The sequence below is a fragment of the Bombina bombina genome, chromosome 10 (genome assembly GCF_027579735.1).
Source record: "Bombina bombina isolate aBomBom1 chromosome 10, aBomBom1.pri, whole genome shotgun sequence".
NCBI classification, from domain to species: domain Eukaryota; kingdom Metazoa; phylum Chordata; class Amphibia; order Anura; family Bombinatoridae; genus Bombina; species Bombina bombina.
The window spans coordinates 93,526,905-93,549,431 of NC_069508.1; the positions used below are offsets into that span (position 1 = coordinate 93,526,905).

Below are 22,527 nucleotides of genomic sequence, written 5' to 3' on the forward strand. Positions count from 1 at the left end.
ATGGGGATTATACAAACTTGTCTCCGACGATACAAGTAGATCAGAGGACCAGAGATTCACTCCGTTGGTGGCTGACCCTGGACAACCTGTCACAAGGGATGAGCTTCCGCAGACCAGAGTGGGTCATTGTCACGACCGACGCCAGTCTGGTGGGCTGGGGCGCGGTCTGGGAACCCCTGAAAGCTCAGGGTCTTTGGTCTCGGGAAGAATCTCTTCTCCCGATAAATATTCTGGAACTGAGAGCGATATTCAATGCTCTCAAGGCTTGGCCTCAGCTAGCAAAGGCCAAATTCATACGGTTTCAATCAGACAACATGACGACTGTTGCGTATATCAACCATCAGGGGGGAACAAGGAGTTCCCTGGCGATGGAAGAAGTGACCAAAATAATTCAATGGGCGGAGACTCACTCCTGCCACTTGTCTGCAATCCACATCCCAGGAGTGGAAAATTGGGAAGCGGATTTTCTGAGTCGTCAGACATTTCATCCGGGGGAGTGGGAACTCCATCCGGAAATCTTTGCCCAAATAATTCAATTGTGGGGCATTCCAGACATGGATCTGATGGCGTCTCGTCAGAACTTCAAGGTTCCTTGCTACGGGTCCAGATCCAGGGATCCCAAGGCGACTCTAGTGGATGCACTAGTAGCACCTTGGAGCTTCAACCTAGCTTATGTGTTCCCACCGTTTCCTCTCATTCCCAGGCTGGTAGCCAGGATCAAACAGGAGAGGGTATCGGTGATCTTGATAGCTCCTGCGTGGCCACGCAGGACTTGGTATGCAGATCTGGTGAATATGTCATCGGCTCCACCATGGAAGCTACCTTTGAGACAGGACCTTCTTGTTCAAGGTCCGTTCGAACATCCGAATCTGGCCTCACTCCAACTGACTGCTTGGAGATTGAACGCTTGATTTTATCAAAGCGAGGGTTCTCAGATTCTGTCATTGATACTCTTGTTCAGGCTAGAAAGCCTGTAACTAGAAAAATCTACCATAAAATATGGAAAAAATATATCTGTTGGTGTGAATCTAAAGGATTCCCATGGAACAAGATAAAAATTCCTAAGATTCTATCCTTTCTTCAAGAAGGTTTGGAGAAAGCATTATCTGCAAGTTCTTTGAAGGGACAGATTTCTGCTTTATCTGTTTTACTTCACAAAAAGCTGGCGGCTGTGCCAGATGTTCAAGCTTTTGTTCAGGCTCTGGTTAGAATCAAGCCTGTTTACAAACCTTTGACTCCTCCTTGGAGTCTCAATTTAGTTCTTTCAGTTCTTCAGGGGGTTCCGTTTGAACCCCTACATTCCGTTGATATCAAGTTATTATCTTGGAAAGTTTTGTTTTTGGTGGCAATTTCTTCTGCTAGAAGAGTTTCAGAGTTATCTGCTCTGCAGTGTTCTCCTCCTTATCTGGTGTTCCATGCAGATAAGGTGGTTTTGCGTACTAAACCTGGTTTTCTTCCGAAAGTTGTTTCTAACAAAAATATTAACCAGGAGATAGTCGTGCCTTCTTTGTGTCCGAATCCAGTTTCAAAGAAGGAACGTTTGTTGCACAATTTGGATGTAGTTCGTGCTCTAAAATTCTATTTAGAGGCTACAAAGGATTTCAGACAAACATCTTCCTTGTTTGTTGTTTATTCTGGTAAAATGAGAGGTCAAAAGGCAACTTCTACCTCTCTCTCTTTTTGGCTTAAAAGCATCATCAGATTGGCTTATGAGACTGCCGGACGGCAGCCTCCTGAAAGAATCACAGCTCATTCCACTAGGGCCGTGGCTTCCACATGGGCCTTCAAGAACGAGGCTTCTGTTGATCAGATATGTAAGGCAGCGACTTGGTCTTCACTGCACACTTTTACCAAATTTTACAAATTTGATACTTTTGCTTCTTCTGAGGCTATTTTTGGGAGAAAGGTTTTGCAAGCCGTGGTGCCTTCCATCTAGGTGACCTGATTTGCTCCCTCCCATCATCCGTGTCCTAAAGCTTTGGTATTGGTTCCCACAAGTAAGGATGACGCCGTGGACCGGACACACCTATGTTGGAGAAAACAGAATTTATGTTTACCTGATAAATTACTTTCTCCAACGGTGTGTCCGGTCCACGGCCCGCCCTGGTTTTTTAATCAGGTCTGATGATTTATTTTCTCTAACTACAGTCACCACGGTATCATATGATTTCTCCTATGCAAATATTCCTCCTTTACGTCGGTCGAATGACTGGGGAAGTCGGAGCCTAGGAGGGATCATGTGACCAGCTTTGCTGGGCTCTTTGCCATTTCCTGTTGGGGAAGAGAATATCCCACAAGTAAGGATGACGCCGTGGACCGGACACACCGTTGGAGAAAGTAATTTATCAGGTAAACATAAATTCTGTTTTATCCTTCTCTGATGATGTTTTTTTCTCTTTCAGAAATTTTCTTCATCAGATATTGACACTAACAAATCTACTTTTTTATTATTTTTCAATTATTAAAGTACATTTGTTCTTTGTTGAAAAGGTGTTGATTATTTTGGATATTAAGGTAACTAGTTCTTTAAGACTAGCTGACATTATTTTTGCCTATTTATTTCTTTAGAGGTTTTCTTTCCAATTCCCTATACTAGGGAATTCTCTTTTATTCCTTCTTCAAAGGTTTTAAACTATATTCTTTGCCAGCAGTTAAACTCAATTTGGAGGGTTCTCCAATTTATTGGGGCTATCTCTAATTCTACTAATTATGCTATTGTTTCTATAGCAAAATAGTATTTATTTTCCTTTAGATAATTGTATCTTATTTATGGAAAATTATTTAGTTTCAGGTACTTTTCTTGGTCCTGTGATTTATTTTGATATTGCAATTGCTTCATTTTCTCTGTTTACTTTAAGATCAAGTATCAGATTATGATTTATTTTAGCATTGTTAAAGGGACAACATTTACTAGACTAGGTGCTGTTGCATTTGTCTTGTTGTTTTGCATTTATTGATTATGCAAGTCCACTGTATTGGCTGGTCCTTTAAACTGGACTATCATGCTAATAATTTCATTTGTGTCTTCATTTTATTGAATATTTTCGCAAATGAGGGTTAATCTATGTCTTTAGCTTTTTTAGCTATAAGAATTTTGTGATTTTTACAGAAAAAAAAAATCCATATTTCCTTTGTTCTAAGATAATCAATTATTTGTTTTATAATTGGATTCAATTCTTAACTGTTACTCTGGGCTTCAAGGTTGAGTTCTAAGACTAAAACTTTAAGCTTATACTAGTTTGGTTGTTCTTATTAAGGAACGAATTCCTGAGTTCTTTCCCAAGTAACATGTCTATAATTGGAGTTTGAAATCAGCTCCCTAATTTTGCGATGTACGTGCCGTATTCCAGCTTGGCTGGTAAGGGGCAGGTTAAGGCTTCTTTGAAATTTATTTTGTCCAAATTTCTTTGATTTTATTCCAGCAAGGCTAACACTTTCTTTAACTGTGTTTCTGTCCTATATATTTTGGGTACTGTTGAAGCATGGCTGGGCACCCATGGGGTTCAAGCGCTGCTCAGACCTGGAATCTTCTGGGGTATTTCTTCCAGTTCCTTTTGAGGAACCGGGTTTTGGAGTTTTATTCAAACTATTTTGCCTTTTTATGGTCTTTGATAGCATTATTTGTTTTCATTAGATACAATAAATGCATATTTTCATTTTTCTGTTTTCATTCAGATTATTTTCTGAGGATGCGGAATCTCATATGATTCACTTACTCTTCAGGACATAGTTAGAGGATCTTCTTTTCTAATGCTCTTGATTCCTCACACAAGGGTCACCTTTTTTAGGTTTCCAGATAGTTTGTGTCACTGTCCTTGTCTCTATCAGACAAGGGATAATGTTATTGGGTTCCGTCTATCGGTACCTTTAGTCTCTATTATTTCCTTCAGTTGCTATATATGCATATAAGTTTTAGGTCTTATGGCCACAGCATTGGATTCAATTCCCTTTGCTCATTTTCTCTAGAAAGAACCTTTCCAGTCTTTTTTAAGTGTTGTTTCTTCAAGATCATGGTTGGAGGATCAATTTACCAAAAAGTTCGTTTGATTCCTCAGACAAGGGTAACCTTTTTAGGTTTCCTGATAGATTCAGTGTTCTTGATTCTGTCTCTGACGGACAAGAGGCGTCTGAAATTGGTTTCAGCTTATCGAAACCTTCAGTCTCAATCATTCCCTTCGGTAGCCTTATACATGGAAATTCTAGGTTTTATGACTGCTGCATTGGACGCGATTCCCTTTGCTCGTTTTCACATGCAACCTCTTCAGCTCTGTATGCTGAACCAGTGGTGCAGGGATTATACAAAGATATCTCAATTGATATCTTTAAAACCGATTTTCGACACTCTCTGACGTGGTGGACGGATCACCATAGTTTAGTTCAGGGGGCTTCTTTTTGTTCTTCCAACCTAGACTGTGATCTCAACAGATGCAAATCTGACAGGTTGGGGAGCTGTATGGGGGTTTCTGACAGCACAAGAGGTTTGGGAATCTCAGGAGGTGAGATTACCAATCAACATTTTTGGAACTCCGTGCAATTTTCAGAGCTCTTCAGTCGTGGCCTCTTCTAAAGAGAGAGTCGTTCATTTGTTTCTAGACGGACGATGTCACAACCGTGGCATATGTCAATCATCAAGGAGGAACTCACAGTCCTCTGGCTATGAAAGAAGTCTCTCGAATACTTGTATGGGCGGAATCCATCTCCTGTCTAATTTCTGCGGTTCATATCCTAGGTATAGACAATTGGGAAGCGGATCATCTCAGTCGCCAAACACTACATCCGGGCGAATGGTTTCTTCACCCAGAGGTATTTCTTCAGATTGTTCAAATATGGGGACTTCCAGAAATAGATCTGATGGCTTCTCATCTAAACAAGAAGCTTCCCAGGTATCTGTCCAGATCCAGGGATCCTCAGGCGGAAGCAGTGGATGCATTGTCACTTCCTTGGAAGTATCATCCTGCTTATATCTTTCCGCCTATAGTTCTTTTTCCAAGATTCTAAAGGAACGTTCGTTTATTCTGGTGGCTCCAGCATGGCCTCACAGGTTTTTGTATGCGGATCTTGTCCGGATGGCCACTTGCCAATCGCGGACTCTTCCGTTAAGACCAGACCTTCTATCGCAAGGTCCTTTTTTCCATCAGGTTCTCAAATCCTTAAATTTGAAGGTATGGAGATTGAACGCTTGATTCTCAATCATAGAGGTTTCTCTGACTCTGTGATTAAAACTATGTTACAGGCTCGTAAAACTGTATCTAGGAAGATATATTATCGAGTCTGGAAGATTTTCATTTCTTGGTGTTTTTCTCATCATTTTTCTTGGCATTCTTTTAGAATTCCTAGAATTTTACAGTTTCTTCAGGATGGTTTGGATAAGGTTTGTCTGCAAGTTCCTTGAAAGGTCAAATCTCTGCTCTTTCTGTTCTTTTTCACAGAAAGATTGCTAGTTTTCCTGATATTCATTGTTTTGTACAAGCTTTGGCTCGTATAAAACCTGTTAAGTCAATCTCTCCTCCTTGGAGTTTGAATTTGGTTCTGGGGGCTCTTCAAGCTCCTCCGTTTGAACCTATGCATTTGCTGGACATTAAATTACTTTCTTGGAAAGTTTTGTTTCTTTTGGCCATCTCTTCTGCTAGAAGAGTTTCTGAATTATCTGCTCTTTCTTGTGAGTCTCCTTTTCTGATTTTTCATCAGGATAAGGCGGTATTGCGAACTTCTTTTAAATTTTTACCTAAGGTTGTGAATTCTAACAACATTAGTAGAGAAATTGTGGTTTCTTCATTGTGTCCTAACCCTAAGAATTCTAAGGAAAACTCGTTGCATTCTTTGGATGTAGTTAGAGCTTTGAAATATTATGTTGAAGCTACTAAGGATTTCCGAAAGACTTCTAGTCTATTTGTTATCTTTTCCGGTTCTAGGAAAGGTCAGAATGCTTCTGCCATTTCTTTGGCATCTTGGTTAAAATCTTTGTTTCATCATGCCTATGTCGAGTCGGGTAAAACTCCGCCTCAAAGGATTACAGCTCATTCTACTAGGTCAGTTTCTACTTCCTGGGCGTATAGGAATGAAGCTTCAGTTGATCAGATTTGCAAAGCAGCCACTTGGTCTTCTTTGCATACTTTTACTAAATTCTACCATTTTGATGTGTTTTCTTCTTCTGAAGCAGTTTTTGGTAGAAAAAGTACTTCAGGCAGCTGTTTCAGTTTGATTCTTCTGCTTATAATTTCAGTTTTTTTCATTATAAGATTTAAACTTTTTGGGTGTGGATTATTTTCAGCGGAATTGGCTGTCTTTATTTTATCCCTCCCTCTCTAGTGACTCTTGCGTGGAAGATCCACATCTTGGGTAGTCATTATCCCATACGTCACTAGCTCATGGACTTTTGCTAATTACATGAAAGAAAACATAATTTATGTAAGAACTTACCTGATAAATTCATTTCTTTCATATTAGCAAGAGTCCATGAGGCCCACCCTTTTGTGGTGGTTATGATTTTTTTGTATAAAGCACAATTATTCCAATTCCTTATTTTTTATGCTTTCGCACTTTTTTCTTATCACCTCACTTCTTGGCTATACGTTAAACTGATTTGTGGGTGTGGTGAGGGGTGTATTTATAGGCATTTTGAGGTTTGGGAAACTTTGCCCCTCCTGGTAGGAATGTATATCCCATACGTCACTAGCTCATGGACTCTTGCTAATATGAAAGAAATGAATTTATCAGGTAAGTTCTTACATAAATTATGTTTTTTCTTCGTTTTCTTGCTTTCTTAACTTGAAAAAGAAGGCATCTAAGCAATTTTTTTGGTTCAGTACCATGGAAAGCACTTGTTTATTGGTGGGTGAATTTATCCACCAATCGGCAACAACACAGTGTGTTCACCAAAAATGGGCCGGCATCTAAACTTACATTCTTGCTTGTCAAAGATACCAAGAGAATGAAAAGAATTTGATAATAGGAGTAAATTAGAAAGTTGCTTAAAATTGCATGCTCTATCTGAATCATGATAGAAAAAGATTTGGGTTCAGTGTCCCTTTAAGGAGAATGACAAATCTAAGCACCCGCCAGTGGAACTCTAGTTTGTACAGCAGGGGTATATCATTCTTTTAGAAATGCAATACCAGTACTGTTAAAGGGGCAGTTTACTGTAAAATTGTTATTCCCTAAAAGGGACATGAAACCTAATTTCTTTCTTTCATGATTCAGACAGAGCATACCATTTTAAATAACTTTTCAATTTACTTCCTTTTATCAATTTTGAAATAATCATGAAATACATTTTTGGGGTTTCACATCCCTTTTAATGAGTTTTCACTGGCTTATTGCTCAAGCTGCAGAGTATAAGATGTCTGAGAAATTGCTTCTTGATGATTATTTTTGTATATGAAATGGGTGGCTTTGTTCTTTTGATTGTACTGTAATCCTATCTGGAGCTTTTCACTGTAGTTTTATGTACTACCTTATTTTTAACCATAAAAAAAATTCAAACAAAAATGTTTGTAGTGTATAAAAACTCATGTAATTAAAACTGCTAAAGGGACACACTTTGTATTTTTTAAAACGAAAGATAATCTCTTTATTACCTATTCCCCAGCATAACCAACATGGTTTTGTTAATATACTTTTTTTTTACCTCTGTGATTACCTTGTATCTAAGCCTCTGCAGACTGCTCCTCTCATTTAAGTTCTTTTGACAGACTTGCATTTTAGCCAATCAGTGCTGACTCCTAGGCAACTCCATGGGCATAAGCACAATGTTATCTATATGGCCCACATGACCTAACGATTATTTTCTCTCTGCTATTAGTGAGGTTTTAACTTGCTTAGCTCCAGCTGTTAAGCGCAGACGTTTGCAAGGATTTGAAGGTGGTCTTTCTTTGGCCTTTAGTTCTTCAGGTACTTACCTTAGGAGTGATCACTCTGTTAACCATTTATGAAAGGGTTGTTTCTGACTCTGAGGATTCTCTTTCTGAGGATAGTTTCTCTGAGTCTCAGGACCCTGCTGCTGTGGCGAAGATGTGCCCTTTAACTTCAGGCTTGAGCGTTTTTATGGATTATTACAGAAAGTATTAATTGTTTTAGAGGGAGAGGAAAATCTTGCTACAGTCAAGCAACCTGTTAAGAGGATTGATACATTTATTTTTAAGGCAGCTCCAAAGCAGCCTTCCTCTCTTTTATATGCCTGATTCAGTTTCTGAAATAAATAAGGAATGGCAGGAGGCAGGTATTTCTTTTATTCCGTCCTCCAAATTCAAGTCTATTTCCTTTCCCATCTGTTAATACAGAGAATTGGGAGACTGTTCCTAAGGTAGATGTAGTTATTTCCAGGCGTGCTACTATTCATTTGGGGGGATAATTCTTCATTTAAGGATCCTTTAGACAGGACACTTGAAGGTTTCCATAGGCGATCCTTACAGCTTGCAGGTTTTATGTTTAGGCCTGCAGTTAGTATTGCCTGTGCTGCTAATGCCACTTATGTGGGGTGTGGCAATCTCTCTCATAACTTGTTTCTGGGGAAACCGCTTTGGATGAGAGTCAGGATTGTATTAGTCTCATGAGAACAGCAAATTCCTTTATTTGTGACGCAGTAGTGGAAATGCTTTGCATCAATGCTAAGATTTCTGCTTTAGCTAAACGAGCTTTGTGGCTTGTCTTGGTCTGCTGATACGGTTTCTAAACGCAGACTGCTTTCTCTCTCCTTTGGATTACTTCAGTTCCAACTCCAGAATTAAGCCAGTGGTTTTATTCAAATTTATAGTACAAAAGAGTACTTTTCAGCCTGTTTTGGATCTAAAAATTTTGAACTGATTACTGAAAGTTCCTGCTTTCAAGATGGAGACAATTCACACTTCCTTTGGTGCATGAGGGTCAGTTTGTCTACCATAGACTTGAAAGATGCTTATGTGCATATCCCTATCCACATGGATCATGTCAAGTTCCTGAGATTTGTTTTTCTAGACCAGCATTATCAGTTTGTGACACTCTTTTAGTCTGGCTATAGCTCCAAAAGTGTTTAGACAACAGAGCTTCCAGTACTTTTTGTAGTTTAAGCTCAAGGAATTTCTGTAGTTCCTTACATGGATGACATTCTAGTACAGGCTTCTTATCATCTGACTGTGTCTCACACTCAGATGGTAGAAAATAAATCTTCCAAAAAGGCTCATTAATTCACTAAACCTGTGTCTTTTCTGGTGTTTATAATTGATTCTGTGACCTATGCATTTGTGTCTGACAGATCAAAGCAGACTGAAGCTGCAACAGGCCTGTACCCAAGCTGAATAATTTTCCCTTTCATAGCTCAGTGTATGGAAGTTGTGGGTTTTAAGGTGGCTGCCTCAGATACAGTTCCATTTGCCAGATTTCATCTTCAGGGGCCTCCATTTTCAGAAGCTGAATCAATGGAATGGGGACCACGAGACTCTGTCTCAGAGAACTCAGATTACAAGTCAAGACCGTCCTTGATTTAGTGGCAGGTTCACCAGTCCTTAGTTCAGGGAGCCTCCGTTCTTTAAACAGTTTGGCTAGGGAGCCTCCGTTCTTCAACCATTGTGGATAGTAATCTCCGCAGGTGCCAGCCTATTAGCTTGGGGTGCAGTCTGAGGGTTTCGGGGACCATAGGGTGAGAAAGTTTGCTCTCCTCAGGAAGCGAGGTTAACAAACAAATATTCTGGGACTCCATGCAGTCTTCAGGGCTCTCCAGAGTTGGCCCCACCTCAGACACAAATCTTTTACTGAGATTCCAGTCAGACAATGTTATGGCAGAGGCTTATGTCAATTATCAGGGAGGAACTCCGTTCCTTAGCAATAAAGTGTTCTGCATCAGTTGGGCAGAAGGCTATTTCAAGATTTGTTATCCACATTCCAGATGTGAACAATTAGGAGGCAGACTTTCTCAGTCACCAATCTCTTCACCCTGGAGGGTGTAGTCTCTAAATTATGAGATGTTGGAGTCTGCCGGACAGATTTCAGGTCTTCTCATTTGAATCACAAACTGCCTCTATTGTGCCAGGTCTTGGGACCCTCAAGCAAGTCTGACAGATGCCCTAGTGGTCCCTTGGTTGTTCAACCTGGTTTACATTGTTCAACCTGGTTTACCCTTTATCTCATTTTGTGTTGCTATCCAGAGGATCTTCTCTCTCAAGGTCCTTTCTTTTATCTAAAAATTTTTTTTGACGGTATGGCGATTGAACACCTCAATTCTGTCTGAGATTTTTTTTCGTGGGAAGTGTGAGGTATTTTAAGCTCTGGTGTGGGTGTCTTTTGCCTTCTCCTAGTGGTTAGGATGGGAATATTCCCACACATGATGACTTGACGCTCACCATCATGAAAAAGGAATTTATCAGGTAAGCATACAGTTTGTTTTTACTATTTTGGAGGAAATTATAAGCTAAAAAAAATGAGCACTCATGAGAAGATTCACTTATGTTTTCTCAAACTACTAAAAATAAATGTATCTTTTCTATAATTCCATGGGTCAGTTCTCATAGCCTGTAGGACGATAGCACTCCAGACCTTCCAACCTGTGATGATCCTGCATAATGTGGTACGGTTGGGAGGTATGTGGCAGCAACATCTGCATCAATGACTAGTGATCTGTAAAGTGGCATAGGAACCCATTTCTGCTGCTAGTACCTCTCTCAGTGCAACCAAGTATTCTACTGGCCTTACTGTGTGCAGTGCTGCCTCTGAAATAATTCCCAAGTTCCATTTTAATTAGGGTTAGATTACATGTGGAGCACGGTAACTTCACTAGAAGTAAACTTTTTGCTTGTGTTGGGTAGGGCGCATGTTGAAAGTTGAAAGTAAAAAGTTTTCACGTGAGCTCTAACCCGATGCACGCAAAAAGCCGAACTGGGAATATTGAGACTGCAGTAAAGTATTCCCCTATATACTTCAATGACGCTAAAAGCGGGGGAAAAAAACACCCTTACCAGCGAGCAAACCTGATCCTGTTTACTCAAGTGCGCTAGCCCAACATGAAATATTACATTCCAATGTTCTTCACATTGAAGAATGTTTTATTTATTCATAAATACATATTTCTATATATGTATGATTATTTTGGTGTGTGTGTATATATGTGTGTATGTACTGTATGTGTGTGTGGGGGGGTATATGTGTGTGTGTGTATATATATATATATATATATATATATATATATATATATATACACAGTATGTGTAGTGTGTGTGTGTGTGTGTGTGTGTGTATATGTATATATGTGTGTATGTATATATATATATATATATATATATATTATATACACATATATATGTCATATATTTTATTTTTAATACTTAGAACAAATTACCCTATGTGAAGTACTTTGGAATGTGGAATATTTACAGTAAATAAACAGTAAAACACTTTATTAAAAATGAATATTGCATAAATGATTTTGAAAGTTTTTAGCCACATATGCACATATTTATATGGGCAGATAAATGGGAACTAAAATTTAAAGGGATATGAAACCCGAAAATTTTATTTTGTGATTCAGACAGAACACACAATTTGAATATCACTGTGCATTTGATCCACCCCTTGTGGAACATCAACTCTGTCGCAATTTTTTTTATTTTTTATCATCAAACACACCATTCCCTAGAGCCCACAACCAGAATTACTGAAACAAAACAGGTCAAAGGACTGACCCCTCGTTTGATGTACTGTATTAACTAAAACCCTCTGCCTTCTAGCCTTAGGCCAGCATTCTAACCACTTAACAATCTAAGTATTTACACCAAGGCAATACATTTTGTGAATAAGTTTGTTTTGTACGGAAGTGTGAAATACTTTGCTAAAGTGTAGATGCACTATGTCTAAGGCTCTTCTCTGGTCTATTAATTTAGTTACATGGTCAAAGATATAAATTAGTCTATGATCTTCCAGTAGTGACACCACTCTGTCCGTGTATTAGAGTTTCCATTAATTTCCCTACAATTGAGGTCATACTAACTGGCCTATAGTTACCAAAGTCTTCCCTACTACTCTTTTTTTTTTTATGAAGAGGGAATACATTAGTAGTTTTCCAGTCATCTGGAACAACAGCTGTCAAGAATGACTGATTAAATAAATCATCTAATGGCGTAGCTATTAGTTTATACAGAGAGAGAAGCGCTCTACCAGAAACGAACAGCTCATCCTCTCTTTCTGTGGCAAATTAACAACCCAGGAGCAGCCACTCTTAGACCAGTGTGCTTTTCACAGAAGAAGACTTTCCTGAAGTATATCAGTCTGATTCCGCCAAGTAAGGTCAGTCCAGCCCTGAAATACCAGGCAATTCTCCTCTGAACAAGGATCATGACAACCACAAACGATCGTTCCGACCTTCATTAGACCTAGTCAGTGAGGTGCAGCCACATTCCTAAATGCACACTCGGCAAGGAGTCCACATCTGGTTCCCCCATCACCCATAGGGAGACCTCCCCAGGGTAATAATAAAAATGTATACAGAGAGAAACGCTCTACAAGCTATTACAGATTGAAATATCTTTGGATGAATGTTATCTGGACCCACAGACTTATTTAGTTGTATTTTTTAAAATTGACATTAAAACCTCTTACTCAGTAAAAAGAGAAATATTACCCACATCATCATTCAAAGTAGCATAACCTATAGAAACCTAAAACCCAAAAATGTTTCCTGATTCAGACAGAATACCATTTTAAACAACTTACGTCTATTATCCAATTTGCTTCATTCTCTTGGTCTCCTTTGTTGAAGAAGCAGCTGTGCACTACTGGAAGCTAACTGAAAGCCAATAACAAGTGGCGTATATGTGCAGCCACCAATCAGCACCTCTTGAGTCTACCTAGGTATCCCAAGGCAGAACATACAGTGATGTGAGATGTCATCGCAGAAAATGCAGCATGTCTGCAGAAAGAACAGGACACATGCAGGAACTGTTAGTGCTTAAACTTTGTAGTACTTCTCCAAAGACTATTCTCTTCAAACAGCTGCACTGTGTAAATTTTCCTTAACACAGTGCATCCAGGGCAAACTGCTGTTTGAAGTGAGCAGTCAAATATGCAGTAGCACATTGCTTGTTGACTGGCTCTGAGATTTTTTCAAACCCGCCCCTTAGCCTTTCCCAGTCTGCAAAGCTGTTTATTCTTAATGTAAGAGCACTGCATATTTTTATTACTACATTTCTATGTTAGATAAAGAGAAAAGGAAACAGATTTATTAAAGACATTTTAAAATTTCTTTTTTTGTATGCAGCTAATTTGCAATGCAATTTTCAACTACTGCACTATATTATAAAACATTAAAAAAAAAAATTCTTCAGTTAACCAACACATTGCAATTAAACTGGTGCGTTAGTGTAACTGTCTAATTTAAAATTGAATTTTATTTAAAAATGACCTGCAGAAATTTTTTCACTAAAAAATCTCATCGCAGAAAGTAAAGAAAAGTTCTGCCTCTGGGCCTAGGTATCCCTTTCCAACAAAGGATATCAAGAGAACAAAACAAATTATATAGAAGGAAGTTCAAAAATTGTTTAAAATTACAATCTCTATATGAATTATGAAAGACAAAAATAGGGTTTTATGTCCCTTTAATATAATTTAACTATCTTTACAATCTAATAATTTAGACAGTTTGCTATTTTATATATTATTATATTTTACTGACTGTGCTATTTTCTCTTCTGCATGAACTTTAGCCTTTCTGATTAATTGCTTTTTTCCTTTCTTGTTGGGATCTCCATTTTTTCCTTATCTTTCAGCTTTGTCATGCAAACCTTTTGTTTTCTGATTCTTCTTCAGGATAAGGCTGTAATTTGCTCTTCCGAAGTTATTACCTACAGATACTATTAATCTGTAAATTGTGATTCCTTCTTTGTGTCCATCTCCTAAGAACTCTAAGGAGCATTGTTCTTCACAATCTGGATGTTGTGAGAATGCTCAAATATGTGGAAGCCACAATGTATGAATGTATGTATGTATTGGGTACTTGTAAAGTGCAGCTAATCACCCGTAAGATTTCAGACTTTCTCCTTTTTTGTTTGTTAATTTTTCTGGTCAGGTAGCTAGACATATATTTGGTTGTGGGGATAACTCCCATGAGTGCATTACTACTGATTCTACTAGAGCAGTTGCCACTTTTTCAGCTTTTAAGAGTGAGGCCTCTATTAATCAGATTTGCAAGGCAGCTACTTGGTCGTCTTTACATACTTTTTTTTAAAGTTTTTTTTATCACTTTAATGTGTATGCCTCTTATGAGGCTGGTTTTGGCAGGAAAGTTCAAGGGGCCGTAGTGCCTGATCTGTAATGTACCTGCCTTCATTGTTTGTTTTACCTATTTCATGGTGTTCTCATGCACTTCACTGCTTGGGTATAGATTCCCACATGTGATGACTTGTGGACTCACTATCTGATTAACTAAAACAACATTTTTGGTCTTTCTTGATGGTGAGAGCCCACAAGCCCCACCCTTTTTGTTCAGGTGGCAGCCGTACTTGTTATGCACTTCTTCGCCCCGCTTATCTCTCCTTTTGTGTTTTCCTCATCTACTTGGCTATACGAATCATGGGAAGAGGGGGGTTTAAAGCTCTGGTGTGTTGGGGTATCTTTTTAGGAGGGAAACTCCCACATGTAATGACTCGTGGACTCTCACCACCATGAAATAAATTAATTGATCAGGTAAGTATAACTTCTTTTTTTTAATCCCCTCCGCCCATTTTCCAGTATTAAATGTATTTCATGTACCCATATGGGGTATCGTAAAGCTTTGTTAAATTTTTTTTTTAAATGATGTATAATTAATGTATAGGTGCACTTAAAGGGACAGTCTACACCAGAATTGTTGTTGTTTAAAAAGACAGATTATCCCTTTATTACCCATTCCCCAGTTTTGCAAAACCAACACAGTTATATTAATACACGTATTACCTCTGTGATTACCTTGTATCTAAGCCTCTGCTGACTGCCTCTTATTTCAGTGTTTTTGACAGACATGCAGTTTAGCCAATCAGTGCAGACTCCTAAATAACTTCACAGGAGTGAGCACAATGTTATCTATATGACACACACAAACTCGCACTGTCTAATTCTGAAAAACATTCAAAATGCTCTAATCTAATATGCGGTTTTCAACGGTTTAGAAATCAGTTTGAACCTACCTAGGGTTTAGCGCTTCAAAAATACCACCAAGGAACAAAGCAAATTTGATGATAAAAGTAAATTGGAAAGTTGTTTCAAATTGGATGCCCTATCTGAATCATGAAAGTTTAATTTTGAGTAGACTTCCCTTTAACAAGAGCAGGGATAATTATGGCGAAACGCATACTGAGCAAAAAAGGCCGAAATTGAAAAAATAATTTCATGATTATATTTCTATTTCTAATAGTATGTAACCAAATCAGTAATTTTCTGATGAAAATGTAAAACAAATAGGTTATTCTAAAAATGAAACTTTCATCTGGTTATAAATACAGGAACAAAACCCTTTATCCAAATTGCTTGGGACCAGAAAAAAATTGGATTTCAGTATATTTATATATTTGCATCTGTAAAATGGGACTGTGTAAACAACAATAACTTATGTCATTAATGCAATATTACATGTCATACATCTTATATACATACTATTTAAAAGTAGTTTTATGTTTGTTATACTTTAGTATATATAGTACCATCAGAAACCTAGTACAGTACTGTAATGAAATAGTTATTTTAAATAAATCCAGACTTATCATTTTGCATTTTTGAACACAAAAACAAAACAAAGACCAAGGCAGAGAATATTGTGATTCTCAGGGGAAAAAAGGAAATTTATGCTTACCTGATAAAATTATTTCTTCTACGATACGACAAGTCCACGGATTCATCCTTACTTGTGGGATATTATCCTCCTGCTAACAGGAAGTGGCAAAGAGCACCACAGCATAGCTGTATATATAGCTCCTCCCTTCTCTCCACCCCCAGTCATTCGACCGAAGGTATAGGAAGAGAAAGAAAAGCTAAAAGGTGCAGAGGTGACTGAAGTTTTGAAAACAAAAATATAAACTGTCTAAAATGACAGGGAGGGCCGTGGACTTGTCGTATCGTAGAAGAAATCAATCAATCAGGTAAACATAAATTTCCTTTTCTTCTACTAGATACGACGAGTCCACGGATTCATCCTTACTTGTGGGATACAATACCAAAGCAACAGGACACGGATGAACGGGAGGGACAGGACAGATAGCTAACAGAAGGCACCACTGCTTGAAGAACTTTTCTCCCAAAAATAGCCTCCGAAGAAGCAAAAGTATCAAATTTGGAAAATTTGTAAAAGGTATGAAGGGAGGACCAAGTCGCAGCCTTACAAATCTGTTCAACAGAAGCATCTAGTAGAGTGAGCCGTAATTTTTTCAGGAGGCTGCTGTCCAGCAGTCTCGTATGCCAAGTGGATGATGCTTTTCAGCCAAAAAGAAAGAGAGTTAGCCGTAGCTTTTTGACCCTACGCTTTCCAGAATAAACAATGAATAGAGAAGATGTTTGACGGAAATCCTTGGTCGCTTGTAAGTAAAACTTCAAGGCACAAACCACGTCCAAGTTATGTAACAGACGTTCCTTCTTAGACGAAGGATTAGGACACAAGGAAGGAACAACAATTTCCGGATTAATATTCTTATTTGAAACAACCTTAGGAAGGAATCCAGGTTTAGTACGCAAAACCATCTTATCAGAATGGAATATAAGATAAGGCGAATCACATTGTAACGCAGAAAGCTCAGAAACCCTTTGAGCAGAAGAGATAGCAACTAAGAACAAAACTTTCCAAGATAAAAGCTTAATATCCATGGAATGCATGGGTTCAAACGGAACCCTTGAAGAACATTGAGAACTAAATTCAAACTCCATGGCGGAGCAATAGGTTTAAACATAGGCTTGATTCTGATTAAAGCCTGACAAAAAAGACTGAACGTCTGGGACATCCGCCAGACGCTTGTGTAGTAAAATTGACAAAGCAGAAATTTGTCCCTTTAAGGAACTAGGTGATAATCCCTTCTCCAATCCTTCTTGGAGAAAGGATAAAATCCTAGGAATCCTAACCCTACTCCATGAGTAGCCCTTGGATTCGCACCAATAAATATATTTACGCCATATCTTATGGTAATTTTTTCTAGTGACAGGCTTTCGAGCCTGAATCAAAGTATCAATGACCGACTCAGAGAATCCCGCTTAGATAAAATCAAGCGTTCAATCTCCAGGCAGTCAGCTACAGAGAATTTAGATTCGGATGTTGGAAAGGACTTTGGATGAGAAGGTCCTGTCTCAATGGCAGTTTCCACGGTGGCAGAGATGACATGTCCACTAGATCTGCATACCAAGTCCTGCGTGGCCGCGCAGGCGCTATCAGGATTACTGAAGCTCTCTCCTGTTTGATTCTTGCAATCAGACGAGGTAGGAGAGGAAATGGAGGAAAACATAAGCCAGGTTGAACGACCAAGGTACTGCTAGAGCATCTATCAGTACAGCTTGGGGACTCCTTGACCTGGACCCGTAGCAAGGAAGTTTGGCATTCTGACGAGATGCCATCAGATCCCCTTCATAAGAAAATCAACTGCGCATCTGAGGCGCAAAAATTAGGCCCCGCCCATCCTATGCAATGTCTCTCTGCCTAACAAAAACCGCTGTAAAGCGGTATAGGAAACTAGCCATGTGGGTTTTTTGTATCCCCAAATAAAACATATAAGCCATGTGAAACCCTCCAGTACCATTGAACATAAAAAACGTTTCATCATAAAAAACGTTTTGTTGCCAGTGTCAACCATGCTGCCATTCCTTTGCTGCATTTTAGCCCATACACAATAATATACAGGACCCAGTAAAACCCCTTCATATATGTAGGATTACTGCTTACCCCTTCCCTCATGGGAACTATGTCAGCCAGTTCTGAAATACCACAGTCTCTCCAGAAATAAATGATGAACATACCGCAATGCTTGTAGCATGAAAAACGTTCCCACACTGAAGCTTCTCAAGTACTCCTCAGCCATTCTGTGGGAACTCCTCTGGATCTTAGTGACAACTGCTAAGATCATCAACCTCCAGGCAGAAATCTTCTTCCATCTGCTGCCTGAGGAAAAATAGCACTCACTGGTACCATTTAAAATAAAAAAGTCTTGCTTGAAGAAAATAAAAACTATCATTTTAACACCTCTTTCACTTTACCTCTTCCTATTACTAGTATAGGCAAAGAGAATGACTGGGGGTGGAGAGAAGGGAGGAGCTATATATACAGCTCTGCTGTGGTGCTCTTTGCCACTTCCTGTTAGCAGGAGGATAATATCCCACAAGTAAGGATGAATCCGTGGACTCGTCGTATCTAGTAGAAGAAATGGTATTTTTTAATAATTCTGATTTTTTTTTTTTTTTGTCCATTAATATTTTCTTTAAAACAGAGTTTCTGAATTATTCTGGATTTTAGAATTTATTTTGGGATTTGTACCTGATTTTGGGATTTGTACCTGATTTTGGGATTTGTACCTGATTTTGGGATTTGTACCTGATTTTGGGATTTGTACCTGATTTTGAGATTTGTACCTGATTTTGAGATTTATACCTGATTTTGGGTTTTGTACCTGTATTAACAAGAAGCAAGAATGAGTCTTTATCTAGAAAAATAAAAAAATAAAATCTTACTAACTAGTGATTTAATATGACTTGATTTAAATCAAGCCCACCCTGCTTAAAATATAAAGTTATTACTAGATGTGTCATTGAAGCAGAGAATGTTTCAGGTCTTAATTATTTTCATTGCTTATTCTGCTTTCCATCTTTGCAGTTTGAAGATCTGAACACAGTGGCTGAATGCCTGTTTTCCTTGGTCAATGGTGATGATATGTTTGCTACCTTTGCACAAATTCAACAGAAGAGCACCCTTGTGTGGCTTTTCAGCAGGCTGTACCTGTACTCTTTCATCAGTCTTTTCATCTACATGATTCTCAGTTTATTTATTGCACTAATAACGGACTCTTATGAAACAATAAAGGTTAGTTTGTGTGTATGTACAGTATATATATGTATGCAGTGCTTTTTTGTTAAAAAAAAAAAAAAAAAAAAAGGTGCTGGTACTCATTGATTGATTGATAAATTTTGCTTAGTAACTTTGAGAAAATTAAAGGGACAACATTATTTACAATGTTTGATGTATTCTGAAGCCCCCTCTTGCAAAAACTAGAGTATTTACACAATGATTACTAATATTACCTATTATGAGTTGGCAGAGGTGGAGGTACTCGGTACCGGTGAGTACCCCCACAAAAAAAAACCCTGTATGTGTGTGTATGTAAAGTATATATGTATGTGTCTTTATGTACAGTATATATGTATGTATATGTGTGTGTGTGTATATATATATATATATATATATATATATATATATATATATATATATATATATATATATATATATATATATATATATATATTGTGACCTGGGATCTTGGAAACACCACACAAGGTTGTAGCTTTATAAAATACAGTCTGTTTATTATCAGGTCTGGCAAAATAAACATAAACAAAACAAGAGGCTTGCTCTACTGAGCACTTACTAACAAGTACAACTGTCTGCACTAAGTAGCTTTTCACAAAAGTAATATTGCACAGACCTTTCAAAATTTGTCCTTTAGAGATAATTCCTCTCAGTCTCTCAGGAGAGTGTTTGCAGTTTCCCTTTTCTGCTGGCAAATCTACCTCTCAACCCCTGACTGGGGATTTTATTAGCACCTGCTGTCAATTACCACATGCAGGTGAGTAGCTAGCTGAGTCAGACAGAATTCCCGGACTGGACTTTTTGACATAATGTGCTACCTGCAAAGTGCGGGGTGGAGCACTGGCCCACCCTACTCTCCAAATGCTCCACCCCAGAGACCCAGAAATAAATCACATATTTTCTCTATGTGGTAAACAAACATAACAATTCTCCCTGGGGTTGTCAGACAATACCCCACACTGCAGCACTTTTGAGGGAATATAGACACCTTCCATTACTATGCCTATACTGTAACAATATGTATGTGTGTGTGTGTGTGTATATACATACACATATATATATATATATATATATATATATATATATATATATATATATATATATATATATATATATATATAGTGCATTTATTAAAATAGTCAGTAGGTGGAGCTGTCCGCTTGTGTTGCAGCAAAGCCAAGCAAGCTGAAATTAATCAGTTTAACCAGACCTTAGCTATCAAGCAGATTTCAAAGGAACAAGATCTTCCTGTCTATAAATCAGTCCAGATTGGAATGCAAGAACTGTTTGCAGAAAAATACAAGTGAAGTCTGTTGTGTGATTATTTTATTAGGTTTATAATGCTGTTTAGCAAATGTTTTTGTTCATTTAACTTAGTTTAATTATATATTCTGTGTTGTGTGATTATTTTATTAGGTTTATAATGCTGTTTAGCATTTAAAGTCTTTATTTCAAAGCTTTAAAAATAAATGTATTAGGTGTTATGACAATTTTGAGAGGGGCCTGGAACCTATCTCCCTCACTTCCCATTGACTAACATTATAAACTGGGTTTCAATTTACAACTGTTTCGATTTACAACCATTCCTTCTGGAACCTAACCCTGGCGTAAACGGAGGGCTACCTGGGTGTGTGTATATATGTGTGTATATATATATGTATGTGTATATATATATATATATATATATAAGATATTGAATTAACCAGTATTGTAGCATGCAATGATACCTGTTTCTCTTGTTAAGTGTATCCAGTCCACGGATCATCCATTACTTATGGGATATTCTCCTTCCCAACAGGAAGTTGCAAGAGGATCACCCACAGCAGAGCTGCTATATAGCTCCTCCCCTAACTGTCATATCCAGTCATTCTCTTGCAAGCCTCAACCAAGATGGAGGTCGTAAGAGGAGTGTGGTGTTTTTTACTTAGTTTATTCTTCAATCAAAAGTTTGTTATTTTTAAATGGTGCCGGAGTGTACTGTTTATCTCAGGCAGTATTTAGAAGAAGAATTTGCCTGCGTTTTCTATGATCTTAGCAGAAGTAACTAAGATCCATGGCTGTTCTCACATATTCTGAGGAGTGAGGTAACTTCAGAGAGGGAATGGCGTGCAGGTTTTCCTGCAATAAGGTATGTGCAGTTAATATTTTTCTAGGGATGGAATTTGCTAGAAAATGCTGCTGATACCGAAGTAATGTAAGTAAAGCCTTAAATGCAGTGATAGCTACTGGTATCAGGCTTATTAATAGAGATGCATACTCTTATAAAAATGTAATATAAAACGTTTGCTGGCATGTTTAATCGTTTTTATATGTATTTGGTGATAAAACTTATTGGGGCCTAGTTTTTTTTTTTCCACATGGCTGGCTTGAATTTGGCCTAGAAACAGTTTCCTTAGGCTTTCCACTGTTGTAATATGAGTGGGAGGGGCCTAGTTTGCCGTTTTTTTGCACAGCAAAAATTACAGACACAGACATCCAGCTTCTTCCTGCATGATCCAGGACATCTCTGGAGGGCTCAAAAGGCTTCAAAGTCGTTTTTGAGGGAGGTAAGCCACAGTAGAGCTGTGGCAGTTGTGACTGTTTGAAAAAAAAAAAAAAAAAGGTTTTTGTCTTTTTTATTATTTTTTGGGTATTAAGGGGTTAATCATCCATTTGCAAGTGGGTGCAATGCTCTCCTAACTTGTTACATACACTGTAAAAATTTCGTTAGTGTAACTGCCTTTTTTCACTGTTATTTCAAATTTTGACAAAATTTGTGTTTCTTAAAGGTGCAGTAACGTTTTTTATATTGCTTGTAAACTTGTTTAAAGTGTTTTCCAAGCTTACTAGTCTCATTGCTAGTCTGTTTAAACATGTCTGACACAGAGGAAACTACTTGTTCATTATGTTTGAAAGCCATGGTGGAGCCCCATAGGAGAATGTGTACAAAATGTATTGATTTCACCTTAAACAGTAAAGATCAGTCTTTAACTATAAAAGAAATATCACCAGAAGATTCTGACGAGGGGGAAGTTATGCCGACTAACTCTCCCCATGTGTCAGACCCTTCGCCTCCCGCTCAGGGGATGCATGCTAATATGGCGCCAATTACATCAGGGACGCCCATAGCGATTACCTTGCAGGACATGGCTGTAATCATGAATAATACCCTGTCAGAGGTATTATCCAGGTTGCCTGAATTAAGAGGCAAGCACGATTGCTCTGGGGTTAGGAGAAATGCAGAGCGCGCAGATGCTGTAAGGGCCATGTCTGATACTGCGTCACAATATGCAGATCATGAGGACGGAGAGCTTCAGTCTGTGGGTGACATCTCTGATTCGGGGAATCCCTATAAGAGTCCCTAAGAAGGAGACTCTCAGGGATATCTTCTGGACTTCAAAGCTTCCCCTCCACAAGGGAGATTTCATCTTTCAAGGCTATCTGCAAATCAGATAAAGAAAGAGGCATTCCTACACTGTGTGCAAGACCTCCTAGTTATGGGAGTGATCCATCCAGTTCCGTGGACGGAACAAGGACAGGGTTTTTATTTGAATCTGTTTGTG

The 22,527-nt window shown here is 38.3% G+C and overlaps 1 protein-coding gene across 1 annotated transcript in view; it reads left to right on the plus strand.

Annotated features, from left to right (window-relative positions):
* MCOLN2 (mucolipin TRP cation channel 2) overlaps nt 1-22,527 on the plus strand; it is a 418,859-nt gene that overhangs the window by 357,622 nt on the left and 38,710 nt on the right. Inside the window, exon 9 of the mRNA XM_053693157.1 lies at nt 18,776-18,982. Within this exon, the coding sequence (XP_053549132.1) occupies nt 18,776-18,982 (207 nt within the window). The remainder of the gene's footprint in view (nt 1-18,775; nt 18,983-22,527) is intronic.